Source organism: Podarcis bocagei (genome assembly GCF_964188305.1).
Source record: "Podarcis bocagei genome assembly, chromosome: 4".
Lineage (NCBI taxonomy): Eukaryota > Metazoa > Chordata > Lepidosauria > Squamata > Lacertidae > Podarcis > Podarcis bocagei.
In genome coordinates this window covers 9,832,704-9,843,083 of record NC_138128.1, presented here as the reverse complement: position 1 = coordinate 9,843,083, position 10,380 = coordinate 9,832,704, and the positions used below count along the sequence as shown (strand labels likewise).

The 10,380-nt window shown below is 46.3% G+C and overlaps 1 protein-coding gene across 1 annotated transcript in view; it reads right to left on the bottom strand.

The window, feature by feature from the left end:
• Positions 1-3,404: 3,404 nt before the first annotated feature.
• The window catches only part of KNG1 (kininogen 1), a 29,184-nt gene continuing 22,208 nt past the window's right edge, over positions 3,405-10,380 (bottom strand). Inside the window, exons 6-11 of the mRNA XM_081190737.1 lie at positions 9,803-9,884; positions 8,678-8,844; positions 6,904-7,011; positions 6,363-6,452; positions 5,182-5,220; positions 3,405-4,693 (exon numbers count right to left, since the gene is read on the bottom strand). Coding sequence (XP_081046863.1) covers positions 4,157-4,693; positions 5,182-5,220; positions 6,363-6,452; positions 6,904-7,011; positions 8,678-8,844; positions 9,803-9,884 — 1,023 coding nt within the window. The 3' untranslated portion in view covers positions 3,405-4,156. The remainder of the gene's footprint in view (positions 4,694-5,181; positions 5,221-6,362; positions 6,453-6,903; positions 7,012-8,677; positions 8,845-9,802; positions 9,885-10,380) is intronic.

The following is a 10,380-nucleotide window of genomic DNA, read 5'->3' as shown; positions in this document are numbered from 1 at the left end:
CTATTGATCCCTGTGCCACCACTTTATTTCCCGCTGCCACCACCCAGGCCCTACCTGGTACAATACTGAGTCCAGTCAGGGTTAAATTGGATCATAAGCTTCTGTTTATTTATTGCAGTTTAACAAGCGTGTGGTTTCATAAATGGTATCGGTCAATTACAATCCTGGGGTGCCTATCCAGACCTATAACTTCCTCAACCTGCTCTCACTCACTAAACCACCTCTCAGATATTTACTTGTCTTCTTAGCCCCTAACTGTTCCTGACTCAGCTTATTTCACTACACTAACTCAACCTACCCACAAACTCTATCCCAATTCACTCCCACTCCAACCAACCACCCAACGAACTCCTCCCTTCGCCCCTCCCAGAGCTGGTTTTATAGTCCCTCTGACTCCACCCCCCTGGGTTCTGATTGGGTAACTTGTTTAACTATTTCACCTCCAGCACTCTCATATGTTAACGTCACACCAAGTTACAGGGAACCAGGCAGAGGGTCTTCTCGGTAGTGGCACTCGCCCTGTGGAATGCCTTCCCACCAGAGAACAAACAACTACCAGACTTTTAGAAGACATCTGAAGGCAACCCTGTTTAGGGAAGCTTTTAATGTTTGATGCATTACTGTATTTTAATATTTTGTTGGAAGCCGCCCAGGGTGGCTGGGGAAGCCCAGCCAGATGGGCGGGGTATAAATAATAAATTATTATTATTATTATTATTATTATTATTATTATTATTATTAGCCATCCGTTTTAGACGTGAAAATGCCTTGTATCTTCTCACTGATAATGGGGAGCAACCTTGTTTGATAGGCCAATCCAGCGTCACCTTTTGAGTAAGCTGAGGCGTGGTACAGTGGTGCCCCGCAAGACGAACGCCTCGCAAGACGGAAAACCCGCTAAACGAAAGGGTTTTCCGTTTTGGAGGTGCTTCGCAAAATGAATTTCCCTATGGGCTTCCTTCGCAAGACGAAAGCCCATAGGGAAATCTCTGGGACAGCGGGGAAGCGCAGCGCTTCTTCCCCACTGTCCTCGGACCTCCTCCGAAGGCTGGCGGTGGGGCGGAAAGCCCTTCTCCCCGCGCCAGCCTTCGGAAGGCTCCTCCGAAGGCTGGCGGTGGGGCGGAAAGCCCTTCTCCCCGTGCCAGCCTTCGGAAGGCTGTCCTGAAGACTTGCGGTGGGAGGAGGGTTTTCCTTCCCACCGCCAACATTCAGAATGCTGTTCTGAATGTTGGCGGTGGGGAGGAAAAACCCTCCTCCCACCGCAAGCCCCGGGAACAGAGGAGAAGCGCTGCGCCCCTTCCCCTCTGTTCCCGTACCTGTCCTGAAGGCTTGCGGTGGGGAGAAAAGCCCTTCTCCGCACCGCCAGCCTGGCAAGCGGTTTCCATAGGAACGCATTAATTGATTTTCAATGCATTCCTATGGGAAACCGTGCTTCGCAAGATGAAAAACTCGCAAGAAGAAAAAACTTGCGGAACGAATTAATTTCGTCTTGCGAGGCACCACTGTACGTGCATTATCTGCACAAACCCCTTTCTGCAAACTGGCAGGGTGAACAGACAAGGAGATTCTGAGAACAAATTCAGAACAAGCTGCCCTCTAATGGCCAAAGGGAAGGAACAGTAACTTGTTAGAAGCAGCCAAAAGATGAAAAAGTCTTGCGGGTGGTGTGGCAGTTAGAGGGTAACAACAATTTGAGATGGCTGCCTGCCTGTTTTCATTTTTGGCAGGGCAGGAATGATGCATGTATCTCTCAGCCAGTGGCCCATCCAAAGAACAGAGAAGGCTGCTGCATAAGATAAATGAAGAACATGACTATGCTGGAAAAATGCATAGCCTCTGAAGGTGAGGCTGGGAGGAAGAAGGCTAAATCAGAAAATAGTATGCGTTTCCGAGCACAATTCAAAGTGTTGGTGCTGACCTTTAAAGCCCTAAACGGCCTTGGTCCAGTATACCTGAAGGAGAGTGGCTGGGGAAACCCAGCCAGATGGGCGGGGTCTAAATAATAAATTATTATTATGCTAGAGAGAGAGGAATTTGTATTTCAGATCACAGTGAGGGCACAAGTGCCATCTATCAAATCTAGATTTAAAAAATCCCTCCATACAATCTGCAGTGGTTCCTCTGGATGCGAACGGGATCCGTTCTGGAGTCCCATTCGCGTCCAGAAGCAAGTGCAATCCATGACCCCTACCTCTCCCTAGTCCAACCCTATGTCCTGCTTTCCTTGAGTTTTTTTGCCTGGCTGCGGCATGATGATGAACCTTGCTTTCCTGAAAGGGGAGATGTATGTGTATAAACCTCTGATATTGCAAAAGGTATGAGTCACACCTGTTGCCCCACCCTTTTGCCTCCAACCCCACCCACACCTGGCCTGCAGCCCCCAAAAGGTTATCCACTAGGGAATGTGGCCCTCAAAATAAAAAAAAATAAAATGAAGGTTCCTTAGCCCTGATGTATAAAGCATCACACGGAAAGGGAAAGAAAGCAAAGTTTCAAACAGATACTGTTATAATTCCTGCTCCATGATTGCAGTCATGGGATTGTTGTCTTTCACATGACGGTGTATGTTTTGACAAAGTGGGAAATGACGGAGACAGGATGTTTGTGTTACTGTGTTCCGTGAAGTTGGACTATTGTCCTTTGTTCTTTTTCCCTTTGCTGTCTGATGCTAGAGAGAGAGGGAGCCATGTTGCAGCGCTCCGTGTGTGTTTATATGTAAATAAAGTAAATTAGCCAAAATGCTGAGTTGCTGAGGTCTGTTACGCATGATGCGCAAACTGCAGATCCCTAAGTGTGCCGGTGTCTGTTGGCATCGGTCGCTGTGATGTTCGGACAGAAGAAAGCTTTTGAAGCTCCCAAACGATCGACCAGGAGGGAGAGAACATGCCAGTTGGGCATGTGTCTCTGCCAGGGTCCTACTTGAGTGTAGGCTGAACTCCTGACAGATACAACAGGTGACAATATCCTATGATGTGTTCCGGGCTTCACGGTGCCACATGACGATTGAGTTGTTTTTGTTTTGATTATGTATTCTGTGTTTTTATATTGTGATTTTATCTTGTGAACCACCCTGAGACCTGCGAGTATAGGGCGGTATACAAATTTAATAAATAGTAATAATAATAATTATTATTATTATCAGTAGATGATGCTGCATACATTGCCTGGAATGAGACTCATCATTTTGGATTTCATAACCAACCTATTTTTGAAAAATTCAAGATTTCAGCTGCTGTGGTTCATGAAGTAGGGGGTGCCTAAATTTAGCGAGGTTTGTCACTTTTTAAATTTTGCTTTAGCTCTGAGTTTGAGGCCCAGAGGCATTTGAGAAAACTGAGTTTCTCTGGCCAAGCCTTCAAAGACCTTCCTGGTTCGTTGCCAAGAAAGTATATTTAGTACTTGAGTGCTTTTTCAATGCTTGCTTTATTATTTGCAATAGCCAGGGAAGAGAGCGCAGCTCAATCACCAAATGTACTTTACATTAGAGTAAGTAGGCTACATTGCTTTCATCCTTACTGTTTCAATGCTGGAACATTCTACTGATTTCAACTGAGTCGGGGCGGGAGTGGGAAATAATCAGGTGCAATATGCTAGATCATACTTGGAATTCATTCAGAAAATTACTGGCTAACAAGGCTGCAGACAAACATAACACTATTGGTGTAGCGAGGTTGCTCGAAAAGTGCAATTAGGACATTCTGTTCAAACAAATGATTCTTTCCAGGGATTGGTACAGAGGCAACTAGTTCTGAGAGTTTGTTATAGGAGCCATCTATACATTGCAGATTGGCAGGTTGCCTGTGATATACTGAACCTACCACCCCCACTCCTTGGAACACTTTGGTAACTCTTAAATTTTGCTTTTTTGTCCCAGTGTAAGAAAAGGAGGAAGAGGACAAATGCTGAAATAAATAATTCGAAAAACAAAACAAAAAAAGCATGTGAGAGGCAAGGTTGCTGACTCAACGTTTACATTTCGGGGTTGCACACCTGCCAATTGCATTGCAAAAGGGGGGGGCAGGTTTGCTGTGTGGGAAAACAATTTGCCGCAACTCCTGTTTCAGTGTTATGTTTGCACGCAGCCTTAAAATCCCAGTCACTTTCCCACTTCAACTGCTGTGGGATTTCATGAATTCCTGAAGAAATAATAAACTGGTTACAGAGCATCTGTGAGATCAAAATCGAGGGAGATTGACGGGTTGGGAGCTGGTGTTGTTTCGATCGGTTCAGCGGTGTCCACAGAGGGAGGTAAAAGATCTTCGAGTGTGAAGTCACGACTGGGTTCCTGAAGGGCTATAATGGGTTTCCACGGTTTCCCTGGACACTTAGGAGCTGGTGGTTCTGGCAGATCCGGTAAAGGTTCAAACAAAGAAGGTGGAGGTCCATTGATGTCTTGTGGTGTCTCAACTTCCTCTTCTTGAAGCACGTCTAAAGTAGGTAGCCCTTCTGGGATTTCAGCAGCTGGCGTAAGTGTAGTTTTGTCTTCATCAGATTCTTCAGAAGACTTGTTTTTCGGCTTGCTTTTGGGCTTTTTAAGGACATATTTGTGGCTGTGGCCATGTTTGTGGCTGTGGCCATTATTGCTGCCAAAGCCTAGGTTACAAGCCCCACTTGGTTCACCTCCGCTTGTTCCTGTGATGAGGGCTAGATTAGCACTTCGGAATGGGGTGTAACCTGGAGGTCTCCTCATAAGCTGAAAAACCATCACAATGTATTTAATTAGGTGCTTAAAACAGACCAACACATCCCGAAAGTCAAGATTGCGCAATGACAGACAAGAATTAGACTTAACTCTTAAAATATGGTGGAATGTAAATTGGAAACTCGGACCATGCTGAATCCAGGACCCCACCCCCCCCACAAGCCCCAATAATGAACCTTCTGGAAGTTGTTCTGAACTTTGAGGGCATAGCTCCACTTCAGGCTTAAAACTGGCTTAAAAGCCATTCCCTCAGCCCAGACAGGGATCTACTGAACTGCAGTTCTATGAGGGGAAGTTCAGGATTTCTAACAGAATCCTCACTAAACTGCAAATCCAAGTATTCTATGGGAGAAGTCACAATGACTATTAAAATTATGAGGTTGCAGCAACAGATGTGCCCAGAGTGACTAGACTCTAGGGGTGGCTCCAAAATGGCTAAAGCATAACACGCCCCCCCCCCATTATTGTGTTGCCTGTACCTGCGTCATGACTGGTTTCTTCAAGCTTTCTTCTGTTTCCTACAATGGCACACAGAAAAGCAAGAATCTCAGATACAGCGGTACCTCTGGTTACGTACTTAATTCATTCCGGAGGTTCACTCTTAACCTGGAACTGTTCTTAACCTGAAGCACCACTTTAGCTAATGGGGCCTCCTGCTGTCGCTGCCACGCGATTTCTGTTCTCATCCTGAAGCAAAGTTCTTAACCCGAGGTACTATTTCTGGGTTAGTGGAGTCTTGTAACCTGAAAGCGTCTGTAACCTGAAGCATATGTAACCCGAGGTACCACTGTACATTGGGCTAAGAGCATTAAGTCTTATAGGCCAAATGCAATCAACATCTTGACTGGAAGAAGAAGAGTTTGGATTTGATATCCCGCTTTATCACTACCCGAAGGAGTCTCAAAGCGGCTAACATTCTCCTTTCCCTTCCTCCCCCTCAACAAACACTCTGTGAGGTGGGTGGGGCTGAGAGACTTCAGAGAAATGTGACTGGCAGCTGCATGTGGAGGAGGAGGGAATCGAACCCGGTTCACCAGATTAGGAGTCCACCGCTCTTAACCACTACACCACACTGGCTCTTCAACCAGATGCCTTCTAGATATCACTGGACAAGACTGTTCCAAGTTTATCTGGCTCGTTATTATTTCAATTTCTTACCTGCTCTTCCTCTAAGGAGAGGTTACAGCAATTTAAAATTCAATATTAAAAACAGCAGTGCCTCATCTTAAAACTCTTATCACCTGGGATAGAGGTATTCATATGACAAAATGGGTTGATGGCCCGTCTAAGAGGAATCTGGGGCCTGGGCAGACAGAAGGCTGCCAGGATAACTAGATGTGAGGTGACAGGAAAAGCGAGTCTTTAGCAAAGTGTGCTGGGAAGAAGGGGGAGAAGAAAGACTGGGATCCATCTTGGGCTGGCTGGCTGAAGGCTGGCTGGGACAGATGCCTTGGACTCCAAGCCCCTCTTGAAATGACCATGCTGCAAGATCTGGACTCCTTCCGTGCAAACAGAAGCTGTAAATAAGTGAATAAACCATATTTCTTAAAGCTACGACAGTCCCTGCTGTGTCTCAATTCTCCGAAGGAACACAGACCCTGGATGAGTGTCTGGAAACCCCTGGACTTTTGCTACCGCTTGGCAGAGTGGATTTTCATACCTCCTGAGGTTCCTCACCACATTTCAATTTGGGCTGGATTTCTGACGTCCAGGGTCTCTCGTAAATAGATGCGTAGCAGTATAACAGTTTCTGTAGCCAAAACAAGACAGAGCAGTGGCACATCTCTAGTCAAAGGTTATCATGAAATACAAACCCTGGCAAATTATTATAGCTCGGAATGCTATTGTGAAAGCTTGTGGCATTTTCTTATCTGTATTTTTTTTTTAAAAAAACCCTTTTCGTTTATAAACAGTTGTGCTGGGTTTTCATGTGAAGAGGAATAAAATTTATTAACGTTAAGGCCAAAACCAAACACAAATTAAGGCTACAAATCTTAACTGAATTAAATATTACCTAGCATTCAGGTCTAACCAGGGAACTAAAGAAGCTTAAATCAAAGTGAATCAGGAATGGACTTCTCAAAAAGTAAGAATACAAATAACCACATGGATCTGCAATATTCCCACCCACATCCAAATTTAAGATTTATTTAGCGGATTGAAATAAAATATTCATCTTAGAACCTCTCCCAGTAACTTACACTGTCTTCTGTAGTCTGACAATCATCATTCAATTTCGGGACAATGTGCTTAGAGCAATTTGTCTCCTTAATTTGAAAGTAAACTCGGTACATTATTCCAGCGACAACCTGAAATTTAAGGAGAAAGATGATCAGGAAAAGCATGAGTAAAGGGGAATGGATGTTGTAGAGCACACTGTGAATACTTAGTATTGTTATATTTAAAAACAGTGTGGAGGTTGTCAGGATGGCGTTGAGATGGGACACACCTCATGTTGGGAGTGAAGCCTTCACGCAGTTCAAGCGCAGCCTCAAAACCCAAGTCAGGACTTTTGCACAGAAAGGGTTAAGCAGTAGGGGCATGTCTTGCATGGAAATTACTATCCCATCTGGCTTAATGTATATATTCTCATGTGGTCTAGCAGTTAGGAATCCTGATTTTTGTGGGATGTGAAACACAAGAGCAGTCAAGTACAACATCCCTAGAGTGGACATAAAAAGGGGTGTCTGGACCAGCCAGTCGGAACTTCCTGTTTCTCCTTGGCTGGGACAGACTTCTTCTGTATGTGACTAGAGGTGGGCGTGAGCTCACCTGCTCAGGTAACAAAAGAGCAGGACTGGTCAGCCATCTCTCTCTCTCTGACCACATTTGTCGAAGAAGCAACACCTGCTTTGCCTAAGATGCTCTCTTAGCTTGCAGCCAAGAATGGACAAAGGAGCCGTCTCCTTATGGGATAGTTTCCAGGTGTATATTACTTTTCCAACTTAAGTCTGCCTTCTGTGATCCAATTGTGAACAGAATGTGTGAGTAAACTCTTTTTATACTTTTAAAGAAGACTGTGTCGTGTCTATCTTTTTATGAGGGACTAAATGGGGAATTACCAAAAAGGAAAACGTATTTTAGAGGCTTTAGCGAGCCTGAGCAAACACATCTGCTGTGCAAGTTTAAAAAAGAGGAAAGTTGCTCTGCTAAATTGCATCCCTGAACATTCCCACAGTTTTCACCCAAGTGGCCCAGGTTTGACTCCCAGTATGGGAAAGTCTAAATTTTGGGGCAGGGCTGCAGCTAAGTGTGATGGGTTGCCTGTTTTGCATGCAGAAGGTCCCAGGTTTCATCCCTGACGTCTCCAGGTAGGGCTCAGATTGTCCCTTGCCTTAAACCCTGGGGAGCCACTGCCAGCCAGTGTAGACACCACTGAGCTGATGAATCGTTGGCCTGATTCAGTAAAAGGCAGCTTTGTATGTTCCCATAAGGGACAGGTGGGGCTCATCAACCTGGGAAGGTGGCCCTTCTAGTAGGAAAGCTCTGACTCTAAAGCTCCTCTGCCTTGCAGGATATATTTGGGAGAAGAAAAGGCTAAGAAGTAAACCCTAAACAAATTGAGTGGAGTCCCTAAGGTGTTTGGATGGCGTCTTGTATGCCTCCTTCTTGAAACTCCTGCAGCCAAGCTGGTGCCAAACGGATTGCTCTGCTTTCCTTTGGACCACACCAGCGAGGCTGAGAAGGGGGTCTTGGAAGTTGAGAGGTGGGTCTTTTAGTCTGGGCAGCTCAGGGCTTCCATAAACACTGCCCAGGCTTGTGCCCCAGGGAGGCCAATTTGGTGCTGATAACGCAGCAAAAACAACACAGGGGGCAGCGGTTATGAGTCATCAGTCTCTGCAGCCACAGCAGGCGCTGTGATTCCCCAGCGGTTTGACTTCACCCCCTGAGGCACCACTGAACAGTTCATCCCAATTTGAGTCAATTTTCTTAAAACATTACATTGAAATATAACGGTAGCAACAGAGTTCAGACCTGGCTTGAAGCTTCTGTAATGTTTTCAATTTTGTAATAGAAATCGCCACCACATTGTGAGTTGTATTTCTCCAGGGCAACTGCCAGTGGCTCCTTCAGTTCTGGGCTGTCTGTTGGAATACGTTGAGGGCAACCAGGACAAACAGCGCCAGAAAACTTTTCCTTTTCTGTAAGTAAACGAACAAACTAAGTAAAACATGTTAGCTTTCATCAAAATCAAATAATTTTCAAAATGGAGACCTTGCTGCAGGCACCACGCATGTATTGTGACTGAGCACATGCCACGACCACATTCTGTTGGTTACAACAGAGTGCTTCTTTCAAGCCTAATTTCAGCGGGGAGGGGAGAGGTGAGGAAGCCCAGAGGAAGCTATAGAAGGCCTATGTCGGTGTCAGGCGCTGGTGGTTGTTGTTTGCGAGTAGCCAGGCAGGACTCAGACCTGTCTTTTACAGGTTTTATTTGGTGCAAACTATATACAGTGCAGAAATGCAAAGTTCATGTCCGTCCTAGTCGCTTGCAGTTTCCGGGAGTGGCCCCTTCCGGTTTCTCCCCCGACATAAGAACTTAGACACCCCAAATCTCTGCCTCCCCTCCTTACGTTTCACCCCTCTGCGTAAGCTGGGCGACGGAAACGGCATGTTTGTCTGCTGGCCAGCCAGGCTAGGTGAGAGGCTTGGGCTCTCAGTAGCATCTTCAAGCCCTCCCCTCGCCTGGCTATCCCCTTCCCCCTCCGCTCCACTGGAGGTGTGGCTTTCCCCACCGCTTGACGAGTGGCTGCTCCTCAGAAGCGTCGGAGGCTCCCTGTACCCCCCTGCCTCCCTCGCCAGTCCCGATGGCAGTCCCCTGACAGTGGGCATGGGTGCTGCTGCCATAGCTACATCGAAGAGGCTACGCTTTGATCTCCCATCTCCGCATTGTCCTAAGTAAGCTGAGCCTGCGTTCTGTCATCCGCTCCGTTTCTCACTTGCCTCTTTGGCCCATAGGAATTAATGCCAGGTCCCGTGTGACACAGCACTGTGGCCCAAACAGAGCCAAAAAGTGCCCTACCTTTTTTGCCCCCACGTAGAGATGATGAATACTAACTTTACCCCCCAATTTTTTTTAATAATACTGCAGTTACAAACCTCGAAGGATGCACTTCTGTTCAGCATGCACAAGCTTCCCTTTCAAGTCCACAACGGCATCAACTACACAACTAGCTATGTGCTGGAGGGAGGACAGAAAGCAAAAAGAAGACAAGGTGAAGTGGTCATTAAACCCCGAAAATAAAAGCAAATGCTGTGTGTTGGCCGCTACATCTCAAGCTTTGCTCTTCTTTTTGATGTCCTGATGTGGTCCTCTTGGCTGAATTGGAAAAGGAGAAAGGGAATCCCCAGATGTTAAGGACATACCACACCTCCCCCCCCCATTCCCATTCCTTTTTTAATATTCATAGGGCAGCAGGGATGGAAGAGAAATTCGATTCGGTTCATCCTCCCAAATTTGCAGTGTCTGAAACAGTAAAGGTAAAGGGACCCCAACCATTAGGTCCAGTCGCGGCTGACTCTGGGGTTGCGGCACTCATCTCACTTTATTGGCCGAGGGAGCCGGCGTACAGCTTCCGGGTCATGTGGCCAGCATGACTAAGCCGCTTCTGGCGAACCAGAACAGTGCATGGAAATGCCATTTACCTTCCGGCCAGAGCAGCACCTATTTATCTACT